We start from the raw sequence: 23,281 nt of genomic DNA, 5'->3' as shown, positions 1-23,281 counted from the left end.
GTCGTGTTTGGATGGTTTTGCGTGGAAGCATTCTTCTTCTGGCTTATATACAGTTAAGTCAGGGTTTGATACGTTTTATTCAGAAGTGTCAGGATCTAATATGGATTGGCAAGGGCTGTGGAAGGTTAGGGTGCCACAGCGAATTCAAGTGTTTTTGTGGGAAGTGGCACATGAGAAAATCATGGTTAATGTTCAACGCCGAAAGCGAGCATTTATTGATTATGATTTATGTCCTCTTTGTGGAGTTGCAAGTGAATCTGTTTTGCATGCTCTACGAGATTGCCAACATGTGAAACAAATTTGAAATTCCCTTTTACCTACCAATTTCGTTTCTCCATTTTTTGATATTTTGAATGTGCCTTTATGGCTATCTGCTAATATAGAAAAAGTAGGGTTATTGGCTAATGGAATACCATGGGATGTGCTTTTTAGTTCGGCTGTTTGGTGGTTATGGAAGCGAAGAAACTTGTTGGTTTTTAATGAGAATAATGACCAGGATACTATTGATGCGTCCTTTATTCAGCTTCGAGCAAAAGAATATATTCATGCATGGAGGTTTTCGATGCAGGCTGGGTCTGGACCGAGAGGCCGGTCTTTGAAGTATGTTGGGTGGAAGCCGCCAGAAACAGGCTGGGTGGTAGTGAATTCCGATGGTAGTGCATTGTTGTCAGCAGGAAGGGCAAGTTGTGCAGGTTGTTTTCGAAACAATGAAGGTAGATGGCTTTTGGGCTTTCAACGGTTTTTGGGCAATTGTGGAGCAATGGAAGCTGAGCTATGGGGAATATATTATGCTTTAGTATTAGCATGGGATTCAGGGTGGAAGAAGATTGAAGTTCAAACGGATTCTCAACTCGCGTTAGATTTACTTGCAGGTAGAGGTGCATGAGTTTTTAGAGTTGCTAATTTGGTGAGAAATTGTCGTGATCTTATCAATAGAAGCTGGGAAGTCAAGATGGTAAAAATTTACAGGGAAGCAAATGCGGTAGCGGATCGTTTGACTAGTTTAACCATTGGTGATGATTTTAATTTGAAAATTCATCAATGACCTCCTGTTACTATTAAATTTTTACTGGATGCTGATAGGTTGGGGCTTTCATGGCCTAGATTAATAAAATAAGGGCTCTATCCCTCTTTTTCTAAAAAAAAAATTATGTTTCTTAATAGTAATCAATTTGGTGATGAAATTGAATTTGGATTGAAAATATATTGTGGTTTAGTATATTTTAATTTAAAATTAAAAAGACTTATTTGTCACCTTTAAAATAAAACAAGATTTAAAGGCTTTTTTTCTATATTTTTTAAAATTTAGAAAACTTATTTAATTTGGTTAAAGAAAAAGTTAATGACTTATATAATTATGACTCGTATTTTAAAATCAAAATATGTCTCTTTGCTAAAAAAACAAAAAGAAATTTGGGATTCAAGATTTTTCGGTTTTTATTGATTTATTTCCCTTCTGAAAGCAAAATAAATTAATATACTTCTTGGGTGCTTGAGAGAATCAATGTTAAGATTCATTCGGTCAGTTTAATTTTGAATCGAATCGAACCGAATTAATTAAAAATTAAAATTTTAATATTTATAAAAATTGAACCGAACTATTTTTATCAGAAATCAAATTGAATTGAATCAGTTTTATTCGATTTGATTTAATTCAATTTGATCGGTTTGAATTTTTAATAAATTTTTTATTTTTTATACTTTATTTTTAATATTTTAAAATTTAATTAAAATATTTTAATTTTAATATCATCTAATCTCTATATCATTGAAAATAATATATTATTATCTTTAATCAGTTAGATTTGATTTTTTAAATTTTTTTCTAATCAAACGAATCAAACGAATCAAATCAAATCGAAATAATTGAAATTTTTAAAATTAAAAATCAAATTAGATCGAAATGAGTAAAAATCAAAATAAAATTTTAAATTAATTCAATTCGGTTATTTTTTTGATTTAAACTCTTGTAAATATGATTATAAAAAAATTATTTACTTTTAATTCTCCTTCAATTTCTTTATTTTTTTTACCGTAATTATATTTAAAATTCAATGGACTACACAATACATAATTCATTAATAGTCCGATTCACGAAGCAAAAAAGTCCGCAAGCAGAAAGCTCGACAAAGTCCATATGCAATTTAGGTGCTGCAAAGACCATCCACGACCACGGCTGACTGATAAGACGGACAAACCAAAACCGCAAAGTCACCGGCCAAGAGAAAATAACCCCAGAATAACCAAAAGTGCAATAACAAGATCCACCTTGCATGCATGAAAAGAAGAAGAAAATAAAAAGCAACGGCATACAAAAATAACAGGAGCAGCTTTGCAACTCCAAATCAACAATAGAAAACACAGAGGCTGTCGTCGCCCACCACAAGCTTCAAGAGTCATAACCAACGTTGACTGGAGAGACAAATTGGTCCATGACAATTTCAGTTTCAATGGTCATGAAACAGCCAAACAGAGCAAATATGGTCCCGTACCAATTAAATCATCGGTCATCTTCAATGATGAATAATAATCATCTATGAAAAATCTGTTAGAAATATCTCATACAATTCATCTATTAGTTGGATATCATTATTGATGTATTTTAAATATTTAAATATAATTTTATAAAGGATATTATTTATTTTTAATATTAAATTAATTAAATTTCGAATAAAGATAAAATTTATAAAATTATAATATTGTGTAATAAAAATTATAATGTAATTATAATTGTGAGATTAAAATTGTATTTAAGTAATGTCTCTAAATGTTCTTTATCGATATTTTCATTACGATTGAACAATAATTAGAACTTTGAGACTAATATATATTATGTTTTTTTTTAGAGCAAGCAACTAATCTTGTAGATTAAGATATGTGAAATATCTAGAACTAATATATAGGTGCTTATTTTATAAATAAGTATACTGAATTAATCCATTTGAAAAATCCATTTAAAAAATAACATGTGTATATGAATTATTTCACTTGAAATCGATAAATAATATTATATAGCGATTTTTACATTTTAATTTATTTTACAAGTTATTTAATTAATAGTAATAAATGAAAATAAATTAGATATATTATAAACTGTATGAAAATATATATGTGACTGAGAATGTATGTATATGACTGAGATATGATTTATTACCCTAATTTAAATTAAGAAATGTCTCATTTATTATCTTTTACCATTAATTATGAAATTATTGCACAGAATGAAATTAGCAAATGAAATTTAAAATTTCATTCAATAAGTTAGTGGCTAATAAATAAGAGCTAATATGATTTAATATTACAGATACGTTTCATGCATCAAATGTTAAATCGAAACATTTATAATGAATGATATTAATTACACCGATAAATCATGCACCGAAAGATTAAATCAAATCACTTTTAATATTCTAAACATGTGAATAGTTGTTAAATACTATTGATCTTCAAATTAATTAAATTAGGTAATTATATTTATTTTCAATATATTTAAAATTTAATGCGTCACAAATACAAAAAAATTATATAAAAAAATAAAATGAAAAATAAAATCAAATAAAATTTAATAACATATAAATTGAAGTTAAAATAAAATTATAATTTAAAAAATTATAATTATAATTTAATTAATTAAATAGAGATTTAATTAAAATTATTTTACTTATTAAAATTTTAGATTAACAAAACACAATAAACATTTAATGCATAAAAAATCAAATAATTACATTTGATAATAATTACATTTGAGTAATTTCAAATTTACTTTCTAACCTCTAATATTTCATTTTCAAAAAAGAAAAAAATTAAAACTATCCAAACCAAACGGTATTAAACTTCTTTACGCAAAGGTAGAGAAACCTGATCCTATTGGCACAAATTCGTCGCAGTCGCTGGATGCTTTCTTTTTTCTTTCTGTCTCCATCGATTTTCATTTAAAATATTGGTTACAAAACTTTTATTTTCTTTTATTATTCATTTAAAAAAAATAATGGATCATTATTTTTTTTCAATTTTACCTTTATCGTATTATTTGTCATAATTTATTTATTAGTGCATGACTAATATTTATTTGTTACAAAATTAAAAAATATAAAAATATGCCAAAAGTATTTAAATTTTAACTATATTTTAATAATATTTATAATTTTAATCTGTTGATAAATATCTCTAAATAAATTCGAGAGATTTTATATTATATTTCTCTAAAATTTTTATTTTTCTTAAAAAAAAATCATATTTTAATATTTTTATTTAATTAGATTTAAATTATTTATTTCACATAATTATTAAATAAAAATCTTTAAATTTTAATCAAATTAAATTTTAAAAATTAAAACGGATATATTTTGTGTTAATTATGCTGTATTTCAAAAATAAAAAAATGATTTTTTAAATATAAAATAATAATTAATAATATTTAAAAATTGAGAAATGCATATTTTAATTTAGAAAAATTTTTAACAATGAAAAATTATCATAAAGTTTTTTAAGATTTATTTGACTTACCTACTTAATCTTATTTTTTAGAATATAATAAAAATATCATTGTAACGTGTAGAATTTTTTGATACAATTGGATGCAATTAAAATCTAAAGTCTAATAATTTTAAATCTTTTAAATAGTAATATTAAATAAAATATTGATCAATTTATTTTCATATTAAATATTTATATTTTTAAAGTTTTAATTATCCATTTAAAAAAAGGTTTTAATTATAAATATTATTTATTTCATATGATTTTGTTCATCCCTTTGATTATTTTTTTTTTTATTTTACAAGAACATAGTGAAGAGTCTAATTTTATGAAATAAATAAAAGTTTAAATTGAGTTTCAAAAATAGATAAAAATAATTATCTAAAAGAAAGATAAAATAATTAATTTTGATAAAATATAATAATTACTTGTAGTAATTCACCCTCCTAATTCCAATTCCATGTCGTCTCTCTGTTCTATTTTGCTGCATATTTTCAAGTCTTCCTGATAACGAACGACAGAAACAGCAAACAAATCAGCGAGAAAAAGCTTCCAATCTCAAGGTGCTCCCTCCATCTGTATGCATATGTTATCGTCTTCGCTTCTGATCAACGAGTTCTTTTTTTTTTTTTAATAATAATTTGTTGAATGGTCTTGTAACTGAGATAGTTTTGATGAAAATATTGATTTCCCCTTCTCAAAGTAATGAATTTTTTCTATAATTTTGATGCCTTCGAGGTCAATCTTTGTATGAAGAATCGGATAATCGGTCAATTCTGATAGATAATTCTCTATCTTGAAATTGATTCACGAAAAATGATTGCTTTCAGTGATGGGTTCTGGAATTCGGAGGTTTTTTGAATCCCATTTAATTTGGAACCCCTTTATTGGTTTTCGATTTAGTTTACCATCTAAATTCTGAAGGGTAAAGTTTGTCTTTGTGAAATTATTTGCTGAGGAACAGTAATAAATTCTATAATTTTTTATTCGTTTGTTATGTGGTATGTCCTGTAGAATCGTTATTTTACTAGAGATACTACGAAAATTGTATTCGTTTATCGTTTGGTGTGGTTTGAATGCTTACTTTCTACAGTTCTGCACTTCCCTTGAGTTACATTTTAACAGTTGATACAAATTTTCTCGGTAATAGTTCGAATCTGATGGACAACACTAACTGGAGGCCTAATGCCCAAGGTGGAGAACCTGCAATTGACACTGGTGATTGGAGAGCTCAATTGCAGCCTGATTCACGACAGAGAATTGTAAACAAAATGTTAGTTTTATTATTATTATTTTTTAATTTGATGTATGGCTTAACAAGCATTTTACACTTTCTCTATTTGAGAAATTATATATTTTTTTAATGTACTTGTGGCAGTATTATAAAATTATTACTTTATATTTCAAATGAAGCTAAAATGGAAAAGGAAAACAGTTCAGTAGCATGTATAAAAGATGAGATCAAGGTGACGTATTTGTCATTTACTTGAATTTTGTCTGTTTTAAATTATTGCATGAGAAACTTGTGTGAGTTATGGAACTTAAGCTGCAATATTTAGTGGTAATATATTTCTTTTTGCTGACCTATTGCATTTGCTTGTTAAAGCCTATTCTCAGGAGCTAGGTTTCTGCTTTAGGCACCTAATTCCTGGAGCACAAAAATGCCATGGTGGATTGAGCCATTATTTTTTGGGGTTACATTTCCTCCCCACTTTTAGATGAGCTTCCTGAACAATCACATTGAACCTAACTGGTAAAGAATAGGAAAAATTATAAATAATCACATTGAAATCTAGCTGGTAAAGAATAGGAAAAATATAAACTAATAATTATGTAAATTACATTGAATTAGTCAAATTTGGTTAGAGATTCTTGATCTCCTGTTGCAAATAGATGTTGTTGAGACATGCTTATATCCATATGATGTCGTGCAGCTGATGCCAGCACTTGTCATGAACAAAAAGTAGCCCAGAGTTTTTGCTGCAATGTAACATGAGGTTAATGCAAATTAAATTTACAAATTGAAAGGCTTAATCAACTGTGTTTTGCAATTTGCAGTATAAAGCATTTCTGGAAGCCTTCTTATTTGATTAAATACTAATGTGATACATACTTCAACATTTCCAAGTTAGTTGATGCAGCTATAAATTTGATAAATTTTTACATTAATATGAAAGGTGTTTTCATTTTCATAAACCAAGCATAAAGCTTGAAAGTGGAAGTTTGAAGAACGAAGTTGACTGACTACAACTTTTAGAATCTATTACCTCCGGAATAATATAAGAACAAGAACAATGTCTGGAAACAAATGTTGTTAATGTGTGATTTCATGCCTGCATGATTCGGCTGACAGACATGCGGCTCACAATTTTGATTCTAGAAATATATTCCCTATTGGAATTGTTTACCATTTGAGGGTTCTTTGTTGTTGGCTGCTAATTTCCTGTTCATGTAATGCATTTGACAAACACGATGTTCTGCATTTGTAGAATGGAGACATTAAAAAGACAACTTCCTTTTTCTGGTCAAGATGGATTAGAGGAACTCAAGATAATTGCTGTTCGATTTGAGGAAAAGATTTATGCTGCTGCCACAAGCCAGGTATGTAGTTAAATGTTGAATCATCCTTTTATTAGTTATATTGTTTAACCATGAAGTCATTTTATTGAGAAGGATGAGATGGGAGGTGTTTCTGATTATAAAAAGAAGAAAGAAGACTTTTTTTTTTGGAGTGGAAAGGGGGGGGGGGGGGTTTGAAGTGCAGAAAATATTAAAAAACCACTATATGCTAAAAATTGAACATGTGAGCTCTCATCATCTACCCCACCCTCAACACCATGGTTTCAAATCGCGGTCGCGGTCACGGATAATGGAAACAGGCCTGTAACGGTCATAACGTAATGGTAATGGCCTGTCGCTACGCAAATTTTTTTGAAAAATTTGTAAAGTTCATGAAATTAGCAAATATTTAAAGATATAATCAAAAGTAAGTTATACAACTTAATAATAAGTACAAATATATCTACTAAACACAAAATCTATAAGTTTTAAACATCATACATAATAACTAACTTCAATTACTAGTAGAAGAATGGGCGTTTAATATTTACATTATGCAAAATAATTTAAAATATTTGAAGAAATTACATTTTAATTTTAAGTTATGTTCTTTTTTATACTATCTATTTTTCATAAATTTTTAAATTTGTAAATTTCATATTTATATTTTATACTTAATACTTAATTATCATTTATTATAACTTGTAAGAGCATAAAACTCATTTAATAATTAGTATTAATGATATTAGGTTATAATTCTGAACTTTTAAAGTACTACATTTTAATATAGCATTCTAAGTTCTAATTATTTTTAATTATGCATTCACTAAAAAATAATTCAAAAATATATAAAATCTTGTGGAAAAGATAATAAAAAGTTATGTTCTGAATTTCTAATATAAATTGTCTAACATTTTAACTTTTAATTATTTTTATTTATGCATTCGTTTCGGAGGAAAGTGGAAGGCTTCAAATGTGAAGAAAAAGGTCTCTTCTACCTTCAATAATTCATCAACTACACTACAAGTGGTCTCTTGCAGAATTTCTAAAGATTTCTACCCATCAAATGAGGGTAACGGCCTTTATGGCCGTTAAGTCGCGGCCAACAACAGTCGTGACTATTACGTAATGGCCATAATAGCCGTTACCAATACAATTTTTAATCGCCGTGAAATAACGGCCTTAATGGTAACGGCTCCTTGGAAAACCTCGAGATAATAGTGTAACGTAATAGCCGTTATTTAAAATCATGCTGACCACAGTCTCACACACGCACAAAAAGGAAAAAAAAAAAAGAAAAAGAGAAATTGAAAGCCATATTTGTGTAGTGAATTGTTGTAAGATCTAACATTTGAATGCTCTGTGATTCAGTCCGACTATCTACGGAAAATATCTTTGAAGATGCTTACACTAGAGTCCAAGTCCCAAAAGCCAGTGCCTAATCCTTTGCCACCCAATGCACCTGGCAATAACAACAGACCCCCTGATCCTGGAGGTAATACCTTGATTGAGCATTGAATTTCATTGTGATGTCCCATTTTTCTGCAACTGGCTAGCTCAGGTTTTTAACTGTGGATTGGTCAACTGTGTCCTTTAAAAGTTCGAATTCTGAAGGTTGTAAGCTGAATATAGATATTCTGCTTTCGTGCATTGTGTCAAGCTTCTGTAAGGAAGTTTATATACTAAATACTCATACTGATATATCAGAAATTGCTTTTTTTTCTTTTAAAAAAATTCATGGTTTTTTTGGTGATTGTTTTTATATCTTGGTTTCTATTTTTGGTTTTATCTTGAACAGCATCTCATAGCATGCAGCCTCAAGTCCACAATCAAGGGCAGTCACTTCCTATCCCATTGACAACTAACCAGTCTCAAACACGTCAGCAATTATTATCTCAGACCATTCAGAATAACATGACATCCACTGGGGTTCAAAGTTCTGCCAGTTTAACATCTGCATTACCTTCTGTTTCTGGTTTAACACAGAATTCTATCCCCAGTGTTGTTTGCCAGAATCCTAACATTCAGAATATTTCTGGAGTTCCACAGAACACAGTGGGGAATGCTATGGGACAAGGGGTCCCCTCCAATATCTTTTCCAATGCTCAGAGACAAATGCCAGGAAGGCAACAGGTTGTTCCCCAACAGCAGCAACAACAATCCCAAAATCCTCAGCAGTATCTTTATCAGCAGCAGTTACAACTCATGAAGCAGAAATACCAGCATGGAAATCTACCACATTCACTTGTGCAATCTCACATCCAACAACAGCAACAACAGCAACAGCAGCAGCAAAACCTTTTACAGCAGACTCAGTTGCAATCTTCTCAATCCAGTATGCAGACGTCATCTGTTATGCAGCCATCTATGATGCAATCCGTAATTTCTGGTATTCAACAGGGTCAGCCTCCTTCTGTTCAGCAATCAACACAATCCATGCTTCAACAGCATACGCAATCGGTCCTCAGGCAGCAGCAACAGCCACAACAGGCTTCTAGTATTCATCAACAGCAAACATCAATGATGCAGCAGCAGCAACAGCTAATGAACCAGCAATCAAATGTCGCCAATATGCAGCAAAATCTGTTAATTGGACAACAAAACAATGTTGGAGACATGCAGCAGCAGCAGCAGCAGAGATTGCTGAGCCAGCAGAATAACGTTCAAAATCTGCAGCAGCAGCAGCAGCAGTTAATGGCCCAGCAGAATAACCTCTTGAGTATGCATCAGCAGCAATTGGGCTCTCAAAGTAATGTCTCTGGTTTACAGCATCAGCAACAGCAGCAATTGCTTGGATCCCAGCCTGGCAACTCAAGCATGCAGACTAATCAGCACTCTGTACAGATGCTGCAACAGCCCAAAGGTCCATTACAGCAGGAACCTGCAAATAACTTAGTTCCAACTCAAGGCCAGCAGTCACAATCACAGTCTTCACAGCAGCAATTGATGTCACAAATTCAATCTCAGCCAACACAGTTACAACAACAGCTGGGTTTGCAACAGCAGTCTAATCAATTACAGCGAGATATGCAGACAAGGCTCCAAGCATCAACTCAAGCACCAGCTTCCTTGCTTCAACAGCAGAATGTAATTGATCAACAAAAGCAATTGTATCAATCACAAAGGCCTCTCCCAGAGACATCGTCAAGTATGTAATTGCATCTTCACAGTTCCTGGTCATGTTCTAACTGTGTTTTTGCAGTTTGGTGCTTTCGTATTTATTTATTATACATATCCTAACATAAACATCTGGAAGAGATGAGAATGGTTTAAGAAATTTTATCTCTTTGGCATAGCTTTATGTGCTATTGATTTGACACTGCTGCTACTCATTAAGAACATTATGATCACTGTTACCTTTTTCAGTTGTTAAAGCATGTGCTGAAATTTTGGTGGTTGTACATGTTTAGTTAGGCTTGCGTTGCATGGTGCATCTCCATTTATCTTTGTTCCTGCAACTGTAGATTCCTTTATATGAGGGTTCTTTGTGGAGTTTATGTAGTTTGGAAGTTTTAGTCAGACTTACATGTATATGTATATGTTTTGTTTTTGTAGCATCTCTTGATTCAACGGCGCAAACCAGACATACAAATGGAGGTGATTTGCAAGAGGAAGTCTACCAAAAGGTATTTTTAACGACTTATTGTGTGTTCAAGGAAGTTTCTTTATCATAGTCGCAAATTTAAGGGAGTTTTGTATGGGATTTTTGTATGGGAAGTATTAGTTGGGAAATACTTGTGTTAGCTAGGATTGATCATATTCAATGTGACAACAAGAGCAATAACAGAGTATGAGAGGATAAAGCTTCACTTTTCAGGTCAATAATTTATTCTTTTCATGACTAATTTGGTTGGGGCAACAAAAATCTTATGTTGCTTTTTCCCTTAATGGTAATTCACATGCAAGTCCCTGAGTTTTGACTAAACCCACATATTAGTGCTTGACTAAAGTTTGGTAACAAATAAGTTCTTAAGTTTAAGTTCCGCATAGAAAATTAGTCATTCTGTTAAGAATAGTGATAGTATGCCGTTAGTCTTTGTTTGACTATAGGTTTTTTTCTTTAGTGACAAAAATTCCCCTGTCCAGCGGAAATGAGTTGTTGCTTTCCTTCCAATATCTACCTATTTTATATATATATATATATAGCTAACAATTATTGTTACCTAATTAAACAAAGCATCCAAAGATAATATCAGAATTTCTTTCGTTTTCCTTATCTTCTTGTTGCCAACCAACTCAAAATCCCTGGCTATTTCTTCTTCACGCCTAGTGTTGTGATTCTTGCTCTTTTCATGCATTTTCCAACACTTCATCAAAACACTACCAAAGTTTCAAGGATCTTAATACCTTTCTTCATCTCAAATGATCCGTTGAGATTATACCGCCTAAGAAGGAGAAAGAGGCAGGCCAAGGAGGTGACAAGGATAGCAAGAACACTAGAGGCATAGGAGGGAAGAAGAAAAACAAGGGTGGTGAAGTCCAAGATACTGCTGCTGATGATGATGCAGCCAAGATGGAAGGGAACAAAATGGAATATGATGCAGCCCGACTTCATATATGGTCCAGGTCCTGCATTCAGATGTGGGGCAGCCTATTCCTGTGTATGGAAATGGGTATTGCATCGAGACCAGATGAAGTTTGCTGGCCCAAGGGAGCATATTCTACTGGTTGCTACTGTTGTACCAAATACCCTTCACGGAAATAGCAGTTGGAGTTACAAGGACTTGGTTATCTTCAACATGATTTTTGTTGAATCTCACATCGGTTGTGGAAAGGAGTAATGTGCCTCTTGTATAGGCCATAGGCACTCCTTCCCCTTGAGCTAGCTTTTGGGTGAGTTAGACCTGGCCTAAATTTAACATGGTATCAGAGTCTTCCCATCCGATGTTGGGCGCCCCATAAATGTGCCACGCACTAGTAAAAATTCTGGGCGTGAGGGGTGTGTTGTATCCCACATCGGTTGTGAAAAGGGGTAATGTGCTCCTTATATGGGCCATAGGCACTCCTCCCCCTTGAGCTAGTTTTTGAGGTGCGTCAGGCCTGGCCCAAATTTAACAATTTTAATCTGCAAATTATCCATAGGGAATGTGAAATCTTCAAATATCCAATTGGATGAAAATCATGAGGTTCATTTATCTAATTTTGGCTTTGCGCTCTTGCTATTGGGCAATGCCACTCAGCATGCTTTATGTCTTAATGGTTTCTTGGATCATACAAAGAAGAGAGGTCAGAGGACCCATTACCTTTTTTATTGTTTTTCTTTTTTGAAGGGCATAATAGTCATTTGGACAGCATTTAACAGTAAATTGACCATTATTTTGACAAAAGGACTAATTTCTTACGTAAATTATAACTTAGGACTTATTTGTTACCCAAACTTTAGTCAGAACTAATTTGTGGGTTTGATCATAACTCAGGGGCTTCTTTGTAAATTGCCCTTCCCTTAAAAACTTTTATTTTATATTTGAATCCTTCTGCAATTGTAGCAAAATTCATGGCAAAGAACTGTCAACAATATGTTAGTTTTCCTTGTTTCCTTTTTTTAATTTGCTGCTTAACTAACATCTCTTACATTTTTGTATTTGAGAATTTGTATTTTTGCTTGTATCACCTGAAGTATTGCAAAATTAGTACTTTATATTTCAAATGATCCTAAAATGGAAAAGGTAGAAATAGTTTAATAGTTTGTAAAGGAAATGAGGTCAAGGCAATTTCTCCGTCATTTGCTTGCAATTTCTCTATTTTTATTGAAATATTGCATGAGAAGCATGTAAAAGGTATAAAAATAAGTGACGATGGAACTTAAGCTGGAATATTTAGGGATAATATCTTTTTGTTGCTGACCTGTTGGATTTGCTTGTTGAAGCCTGTTTAAAATTGGATATAAGTCCAATTAAACCTCCTATATTTTTACTCAATGATCAAATAAGCCCAATTCAAATTTTTTTGCCAACTAAGCCTCTAAGCCCCTATAATTTTATAAAGGGCCAAATAAGTCTTTGACATAATATAGTATTATTTTTTTATAATTTAAAATATTAAAACTTTAATATTTAATTAGCATAAAAATTTTAAAAAAATACATAGAAATAGTAAATAATTTTTAAAATTACAAAAATGGAATTTTATTAGATAAAGATGATTTTTATTATTAAAAAATAATATTATATTATGTGAGGATTTATTTTGCCTTCAGTAAAAGTACATGAGTTTAATTGACAAAAAAAATTTTAAATTGAGCTTATTTGGCCTTGAGTAAAAGTACAAGGGTTTTATTGGACTTTTATCTGTTTAAAATTGCAAAATGCAACCTAGCACTATTCAGGTGCTAGGTTTCTGCTGTTGGCATCAAATTCCTGGACAGCAAAAGTGCCACGGTGAAATGGGCTTTTGTTTTTGGTTAAATATAAGGTTCTTGCTTTTATGTGAGATTCCTAAATCTATAAATGATGATAAGGTTAAATATAAGGTTCTTGCTTTTATGTGAGATTCCTAAATCTATAAATGATGATAATGTGTGATATAACTGTCACATTGAATATCTAACTGATATAGAATAGGAAAATATAAACATGACAAATTGTGTAAATTGCATTTAATAACTTGAAATAGGTTAGAGATTCTTCTCCTTCTGTTGTGAATAAATGTTAGTGAGAACATCATTATATCCAAAATGATAACATGTGGCCAATGCCTGTGCCTTTTCCCTCCAACTTTTACTTTATATTTGAATCCTTTACTCTTGCATTATTTTATTCCATTCTTTTAATGTAGCTCTGTTCAGTCAATATTTAGTAATTGTCATAAATAACTAAATTTGTTATTGGTTATATACTCAAACAGATGAATTGTAAAAATGAAAGATCATAGAAGAAAAATTGAATGCATACCATTGAATCATGCTTGCATACATTATTCTAATTTCAAAATTTTCATGTAAATGAAATAGAATTCTTACTTTTAGTCATTTCTTCTTTTTATTTTCATATCTATATATTTGATCAAGGGAAAAGTCTTTTGATGATTAGGATAGGAGAGCACAACTGAATGAGAATTTGGAATGCTCAATTTCAATGTTATGATAACTTATCCAAAGACTTCAAGATTTATGTGGATAATAGATTAAAGGTGCCTGTCAGAATGGACACAGACATGTGTTTGTCCTGAGCAAAATTAAGACCAGGCATTTAGTAGTTTGAAATAAGCCCTATTCTTGAGTAACCAGTAGGCTAAGTAAACCTAAATGTTTTTCCATTTTATATAAACAAATATACCTTGTTGAGTGTCTGGTATTTTGATGTATTCTTCTACTGTTTCAATATATGGCTTTTCACTCTACATTTTCTTTTATTCTTCCTGCAAGTGTGCTGAAATGCTTTTTTAGTGTTATGTGAAGAATTAAAGCATTTGTTTTATAGTATCCTTATAATTTTTTGAATTGTAGATCAAAAGCATGAAGGAAATGTACCTGCCCGAACTAAATGAAATGTACCAGAAAATTGCCACAAAGTTACAGCAGGTAATTTAACTTACTACATTTATTTTTTGTCAACTCATTGCTTATGCATTACTTGTGAACTACTATTTTCCAGTTCTTTATTTTCATAAGTGCTAACCACACACTAGCTTTGCCTGTCTATAGTTGACTATCAGTACATTATTAGGGTTGGACCAAAGTTTAAGCTGCCAGCCTGCCTCCAAATTTGAACATACATATACTTTTCAAAATAAAATAAATAAATATAAAACTTTAATCTTTTTTATACTTGTTTAAATTAATAAATATTTTAATTTTGGCGACTAATATTTTTAATTTGTCTCTAAAATTTTCTTCACAATTGGCAATAATAGTTTGTAGCAAATTTAATATTTAAAATTAATTTCAACACGAATTATGAAAATAGATTAAATATTAGAATGAAAAATCTAATTTTTGTGGCATGTATATTCTCCTTTTATTTTATCCCTAGAAAGTCAGAACTTTTAGTTACTTCTTATTCTAATAATTATAAATTATTATTTAAATTATTAATTGATTTAAAAATATTTCTACATGTATAGAGCATAATTATAAAGTTGATATTTTGTTGACTCTCAATTGCAAGGTTTGAATAATAATAATAATAGTTAGCCTTTTCACTTAATATTATAGTTGGGTGTATGAGATGGACTTATTGACCTAGGTGTAGTATCGGCTTCTTTATTATGTTATTCCTAATTATTTAAAATTAAACCTATAAACAAAGCTAACTATTGTTTGATAAAATATAAATTTTTATTATTCTAATAATTAAATAACTATTTAATTTTTGGCCCCTTTACATTCAACTGTCTCTGCCGCCATATATCATCTGCACTTGTCACCTTATTTCCCTTTTCCTGCTCTTGAAAAAGGCAACTGGCAAAAGCTAAGAAGAAAATCATTGCAAATAAAATGAGAAACTGAAGAAATGCTATTTTGCAATTTTTTTTTCTGCACAGATATAATGCAATTCTTGAAGCTCACAAGTATATTATTCTTTTCTTTTTGTTTTTTTAAATATAGCATGATTCTCTTCCACAACAACCCAAGTCAGAGCAGCTTGAGAAGCTAAAAATTTTTAAGAACATGTTGGAGCGCATAATAGCATTTTTACAGGTTTCGAAAAATAATATTTTGCCTGGTTTTAAGGAGAAATTGGGTTCCTATGAGAAGCAGATTATAAATTTTATAAATACAAATAGACCCAGGAAGCCTATTCCATCCCTTCAACAAGGACAAATTCCCCAGCCTCACATCCAGCAATCACAATCTCAAGTTTCTCAAGTGCAGTCTCATGAAAATCAAATGAACCCCCAAATGCAACAATCAATGAATTTGCAAGGATCTGTGCCAGCAATGCAGCAGAACAATATGTCAAATTTGCAGCATAATTCTCTGTCTTCTTTATCGGGTTCTACATCACAGCAAAACATGATGAATTCCCTACAGCCAGCTTCCAATTTAGATTCAAGCCAAGGAAATGCAATGAGCTCATTGCAGCTTGCAGCAGTCGGATCTCTACAACAGAATCCTGTGAGCACTACACAACAGGCCAATATTAACAATTTGTCATCACAGAGTGGGGTAAATATGCTGCAGCCAAATGTTCCCCTTCAGTCACATCCCAATATGCTTCAACAACAGCATCTGAAACAACAGCAAGAACAGCAAATGTTGCAGAATCAGCAGCTCAAACAACAAATTCACCAGCGCCAGATGCAGCAACAGTTACTGCAGAAGCAGCAGTTACTGCAGCAACAGCAGCAGCAACAATTGCACCAACAGGCAAAGCAGCAGTTGCCTGCACAAATGCAAGTACATCAAATGAATGATGTCAATGAGCTTAAGATGAGACAGGGGATAGGTGTTAAGCCAGGTGTCTTTCAGCAACAACATCTCTCTGCAGGTCAGCGCACGGCTTATCCCCATCAACAGATGAAACCTGGGTCTTCATATCCTATTTCTTCACCTCAGCTGCTTCAGGCCGCCTCCCCTCAGTTTTCACAGCATTCTCCACAAGTTGATCAGCAAAATATATTGTCATCTCTGACAAAAATTGGAACCCCTTTGCAATCTGCTAATTCTCCTTTTGTTGTACCATCTCCTTCAACTCCTTTAGCCCCATCCCCTATGCCTGGTGATTCTGAGAAACCATCTGGTATTTCCTCACTTTCAAATGCTGGAAACATTGGACAGCAACAAATTGGTGCTCAAGTACTAGCTCCATCCCTTGCTATTGGCACTCCTGGGATATCAGCCTCACCTTTGCTTGCAGAGTGTACTGGTTCTGATGGTGCACATGGCAATGCTTTGACTACTGCTTCTGGCAAGTCAAGTGTAACAGAGCAACCTCTTGAGCGCTTGATTAAAGCGGTTGGTTTTCTAAGTTCATTAATTTATTTATTTATTTATAACTCTCCCTGTTCTTAAGAGCTACAAAAAGAATAATCATCATTTTTTTTTTTTGGGGGGGGGGGGGGGGGATGGATTATGGGAAACCTTTAGCTTGAGAACATGTCTGTTCTTATTTTGTTATTGATCATGAATGACATACTCTTGCTGTATATGCAATTTCCAGGTAAAGTCTATGTCCCCTAAAGCTTTGAGTGCCTCTGTCAGTGACATTGGTTCAGTTGTCAGTATGATTGACAGAATTGCGGGATCAGCGCCAGGTAATGGATCTAGAGCTGCAGTGGGTGAGGATTTGGTGGCAATGACAAATTGCCGCATTCAGGCAAGAAATTGTATTACCCAAGATGGAGTGAATGGGACAAGGAAAATGAGGCGATATACAAGTGCCATGCCCTTGAATGTTGTATCATCAGCTAGCAGCATAAGTGACAGTTTTAAGCAGTTGAATGGTCCAGAGACATCTGATTTGGAGTCTACTGCAACATCAACTGTCAAGAAGCCTAGAATTGAGGTATTGCTTTTGGTACCTTTTGACTTCTGGTTAAACTGTAATAATCTGTGGATTCTTTGGTTGTATGTAAAAATTCTAATGGTATGTCTTTGTCTCATGCTATGAGATTGTCTCGATGCGAAAAGGTTGAGTTCCATATGTAATGTTTCCTCTACAGTTTTGACATATGAGAATTATTTTTTTTGCTTACAAGTCCAGGCAACTGCCAAAATAATCCTTATCATCATTACTTGTGCTATCAGAGAGAACAGATAAAGGGCATTGTGTTCGCTATGAGTGCTTTGTGTATTCTAGTGAAAATTCTAAATAGCAGGATGAAGATGTTTGTCATTTGATAGTTTATTTAAGGGAACTTTTTACGAGAAACTCCATAAGAGGTGAAATTCTACTTGTAGTTTTTCATTGTGGAAAAAATGTTGAATTTCCACCTCACTCTTGCATGGAACTCTCATTCTAGCTGCTTTGCAATGGATAAATTGGCATGTTTTCTTTGCAGGCTAATCATGCCCTTTTGGAAGAGATACGCGAAATAAATCAACGACTTATAGACACAGTGGTTGATATTAGTGAGGAAGATGTTGATCCAACTGCAGCAGGTTCTGCTGCTGGAGGGGGTGAAGGAACCATTGTTAAGTGTTCTTTCAGTGCTGTAGCTCTCAGTCCAAACTTGAAATCACAGTACGCTTCATCACAAATGGTGGGCATTCAGACCTAATATAACATGATATATTACGCATGCCTTTCTCTGTATTTATTTGTGCTTTATAACTGTGCAGTCACCAATTCAGCCCCTTAGATTGTTTGTGCCTACAAATTATCCTAATTGCTCCCCAATACTGTTGGACGTGTTACCGGTTGAAATCAGGTAAGGGAACAAGGTATCTGATCTTTATTATCAGCAGAATTGTTAGAAACTTTGGTCTGTGATGCATCTATTCATATGAAGACAACTCTCGCTGTAGTATGCATAAGGACTCTACCTGCTCTTGGAGCCCTTGATAAAATTGGACATTCCACTTATTATATTTTCTGCTTGGGTTCATTTGCGCTTTGTCATATGCTATCTGAGTGACAGATTAAAATGATTATAATTCTGCTACTTGATAAAGAACAATCAATATAATCCACTTTTGTCACATTAAGATTAGTGAAATTTACAGAGTTTCAAGCAGTTCTTATTTACAAACTCCATGAAGAGAATATGCAGCATGCTTGAGGTTAAATTTTTACCCCAGTTCTTTGTGCAACAGTAGAACTTGGATGTGATGAACTAAGTAGTGAATAATATTTGTCATTTTTTCGGTCTTCAATTCCTTCCTGCATTAGAATATTGTGGCTTACATTCTCCTTCAACAGTAAGGAATACGAGGATCTTTCAGTGAAGGCTAAGTCGAGGTTTAGCATTTCTCTCCGTAGTCTTTCGCAGCCTATGTCACTTGGGGAAATTGCAAGGACCTGGGATGTTTGTGCCAGAGCAGTTATTTCTGAGCATGCCCAGCAAAGTGGTGGAGGAAGCTTCAGCTCAAAATACGGAACATGGGAAAACTGCTTGAGCGCAGTGTAGTTCCTCTTTAATGGACGTGATTATTTTGCAAGCTTTGCAAAAGCTGGTCCGTTCATGATAAGACCAAACAAGCAATTTTTGCCAGTATTACAAACATCCTGAATACTCCTGAAGCATTTCCTAAATGTAAATATCCATCCACTGAATAATTATTTATGTTTTAATATATCTAGTATCAAGTTTTAGGTTGAATAGCATTATCTACGCTGCAATTGGTTAACTTTCATTTCAAATGGATTGTGTAACCAAACAATACATTTATGTTGCCTGGTTAATGCTGAATTGAGAGTCCCTTTTCTTTTTTGGCGACAATTTCCAGAATCGTGCAGCCCTCAGGGATTCCTTTTATCATCTATGTTTGTTTAGCTAATTGTTATTTATCACTAGCTTTGCTATGGAGTCTGTGGTCTCCAGAGAGATGACTTGAAGGTAAATTAATTTGTTGTGTATCAGAGCTGGATTAGTCCCCAACATAAACGAAAGACTCGTGCCCAGGATCCATCCATGGACCCTAGATATGCGGCTTTCTTGTAGACGCAGTGCCCGCCACCTAATGCCAATGGGGCTAGCAGAAGTCCAACAGTGGTGCTTGATCCTACGCCTAATCGCATGGACAACAAATATTACATAGAATAAGGAAAGATGAACAGTGCTTCTAGGATGGGGGTGGACAATGCAAGGATTGGTGGGGCATGGGGCTGCCAAGTTTGCAAAGGCAATGCTTCACATGGGTTCTCTGGATGTTCTTGCGAATGCTTAAGCAGACATCAGGAGGTTATGCAGGGTCATGAACTAAGCCCGTGGCCACCTCCCACCTGCAATTGCAGAAATTATTTAATTGTTTTATTCACTGGATGGAGTTTTTGTTTGTCGAAGATGTAGGTGATTTCATTTAAGAGCAAATTGAATTAAAAGTTGAGAAAAGCCCAGATGAGAAACCGAGGATTTAGTGGAAGGAATTTACAGTTACCGTTTCTCTCTTGGCCAACCAAGTCCGTGGAAGCTAGAGAGGCTGAGAAAATCTCCTAACTAATTTTAGCCATACGTTCCACTGAAGCCTAAAGAGAAAAGCACATAAAACTTCATAGCTTCCTCACAAGGCAAATTAGGAAGCTTTCAAAAGAAAAGGGCTCGTGTTTAGATGATGAAGAATTGTCATTGCATATTCGAGTTAAAGAAAACTTCAGCAAATCGAATGATAGCCAACTACCGTGAAGCTCAGCTCTGCAGTAATTCATTGCGCCTTTCAAGCTTAGCTCTGCAAGCCACCACCAAATTACCTATAGCTAAATTAGAGTAATGAATTTTATGTGCAGGACCAATGAAGATTTAAACTTGCATGCAAGAAATATCTCAATAAAAGATAACCTAGTCTCCAGACAGAAGAAAAGAGATTGTCTCCTTGAACGAGAGACTCGACTCCCATATGAAGAAACTGTCTAGAGCAAAGTTCACCCTCTAAAGAACCAAAGAACTAGAGAGAGAAGATATCTTGCTTTCCCATTGATGGAATAGCTTTGAATAAAATTAGTAGACATACATCAACATCTTTACATGCATATACATTCAAAGGAAATGGTCAAGGTCAAACTTGGGCATTACCTTGACCTAGTCAACATTTATATATGAAACAATTATCTTCTAACTCCTTATTCTATAAACTGATTGAAAAAAAAAAGACGAGATATTTTTTCCAGTTTAGAATATGAAATTTAAGAGTATAATTCAATTAACTTTTTTTTATTAATCTCCGATTTATAATATAAAAAAAATCATTTTTTTTAACAAAAAAAAATATCATTATTTAAATTGCAAATTTTATATTAAAAAATTAAAAATAATATATAGTTATATAAAAATTTAGTTAATGCAGCAGTCAAAAGCCAAGACAGCTCCGAAAGTAGAGGGTACCGTAACTCCAATAGTCCGTTGAAAATTTAAAACATCTGAAAATAAAGAAAATGGAAAAATTATTTCTACTCTTTATAATATATAAAAATTTATTAATTATTTTTAAAAATATATTAATATAATTTTGAGATTTTTAAAAAATTATTAATTAATTTTTTTATTAATTTTAATCATTAAATTTTATTAAAAAATTTAAAATATAATAAATATAAAAAACATTAATAAATATTTTATAAAATTAAGAAATTATCTAATAATTTTTTATAGAATTAAAATTAAAAATAAAATATTAAACAGTTAAAATTAATAAAAAATAATTAATATATTTTTTGAAATTAAAAAACCGAATAATGGAATGTTACTATACCACAAATTAAATTGCGAATATATCAGTGACAAAAAAAAAATTGTGAATTTCTCAAAAGAAAAATAAATGGTGAATGAATATTATATATATATGTGCAAGACGTGGCATGCTAAAGGGAGGAGGCCGGCAAATACATATAATACAAAAAGCATCCAAAAATACTTGGTTAAAAATGACAGGTGGGCGGTTGCAGCGGCCCATAGACCTCCTCACACGTGGCAACTGGAAACACTTGTCCATCGCTCAGCGGGATTTTTGTACAAACTTTCCAATAACTTTAGTTTTCGTTTATTCGTTCTCTTCTGGTTTGTTAAATGGATAATATGAACGGGCCGTTATATTATCGTCGCAACATCCAAAACAAAGGATCTTCCAACTTGCTCTGCTCTGTAATTATATTCATTAAATTAAAAATAAAAGTAAATTATATTTTAATTATTTAATTTTAATATAATTAATGAATAAATTAAATATTAAAATTTTTTATAATCAGATCATTTAAATTAAAAATTATTTTATTTATTTTAACTGATAAAAATATAAAAATATTTTTATTATATTTTTTAATTAATAAATTACGTTTAAATTTTTAAAATTTAATATAATTAATGAATAAATTTTTATATTTTTAAAAATATATATTTAAAACTTTTTATAATCAGTCTATTTTTATTTATTATAATTTAAATATTTTTATTTTTTATTTTTTATTTAAAATTATACTTATAAAAAAGTTTAATTATTCAATAATTTAAAATTAATATTTATAATAGATAAAAATTTATAATAAATAAAAGTAATCTAATTTTATCGAAATTAAATATAAAAATTTATGAATTTAGTTTTAAAAATATAATACTATTTATCAGTTATTCTAAAATTTTAGAATCAAAATGTATTTTATATAATATGAAATTATTATTTATATTAAAAAGAATTTAATTTAAATATTTATAAAAATATTTAAATATTTAAAATATTTATAAAAATATTTAAATATTTAAAATATTTATTTTTTTTAATCGATTGACTAATAAAATTATAGAGTAAATAATCTTTGATTATATAGAAATTTAAATGTTTAATTTTAAAAATTTTGAAATAAATTCATTAATTACGCGAAAATTTAAAAATTAGAATGTAATTTATTTTTAAAAATTATAATTTTTATTTTTTTGAGTAAAAATAATTTATTTTAAAAGAAATTTAAAAATATGTGAATAATAGGAATATATTTTTTAATAAAATAATTTAATTTTAATTTTTAAAAAATAGATTAATAAATTTATATAAAAAATTTTAATAAATTTTTAAATATAAAAATAAAAAATTTAAAATTTTCTTTAATCAGAATAATGATTTTTATTAATTAATTTTTCTAAATATTTCAAACCTAAAACATTCTTTCTCTAAAAATATATTCTATAAAATAAAATAAATAATACTATAAAGCATTCAAATTCATATGGGATGAATTTGATAATGATTAGTTTAAATATCCGTACGTGAGTTCATACATTCATTACATGTATAAAAATTAATTATATATAATTTTTATATAAATATCTAATTATTAAGCTTTATCTTGCCGTTGAATTTATGTTAGATTTATCCTCACAGGATTATATTTCTGTGGGAGGCAGTAGTAATAATTTTGGTTATGGAGCCAAACTAATGTTGAAATTTGAAAAAGAAAAAGAATAGAATATTATTTGAAGGCAAGATTTGATTTAATTAAAAGAAATGGCGAATTTATGAAGCAATGAGGCAAATGGAGGCAAGCCAATTTTGTGATAGAATAAGGAGACAAGCAGTACTAGATTCTCACACCCCACCAATCTCCATGCGCCACACTCGCCTCAGGCCGCTAAAACGCTTCGAATTTAGGCGCCAGTTTTAAGCGCTCCCCATTCCCACCCAAAACTGAAAATCCAATCTTTTTTAATATAAAATGAAGAA

General features: G+C 31.4%; 1 protein-coding gene across 1 annotated transcript; it reads left to right on the top strand.

Annotated features, from left to right (window-relative positions):
* The first annotated feature begins 4,895 nt into the window (after positions 1–4,895).
* LOC110625485 (mediator of RNA polymerase II transcription subunit 15a) lies at positions 4,896–19,356 on the top strand. Its single transcript, XM_021771099.2, has 12 exons — positions 4,896–5,039; positions 5,627–5,749; positions 6,966–7,077; positions 8,407–8,530; positions 8,834–10,183; positions 10,591–10,661; positions 14,480–14,554; positions 15,581–16,930; positions 17,136–17,480; positions 17,977–18,177; positions 18,257–18,345; positions 18,837–19,356. The coding sequence occupies exons 2-12, from the start codon at positions 5,637–5,639 to the stop codon at positions 19,042–19,044; spliced, it is 4,038 nt and encodes a 1,345-aa protein (XP_021626791.1). The 5' UTR covers positions 4,896–5,039; positions 5,627–5,636; the 3' UTR covers positions 19,045–19,356.
* Positions 19,357–23,281: the final 3,925 nt, after the last annotated feature.

This window comes from Manihot esculenta, chromosome 11 (genome assembly GCF_001659605.2).
Source record: "Manihot esculenta cultivar AM560-2 chromosome 11, M.esculenta_v8, whole genome shotgun sequence".
NCBI classification, from domain to species: domain Eukaryota; kingdom Viridiplantae; phylum Streptophyta; class Magnoliopsida; order Malpighiales; family Euphorbiaceae; genus Manihot; species Manihot esculenta.
Note: the sequence above shows the minus strand (reverse complement) of the source record. Positions and strands in the feature narration are given on the sequence as shown.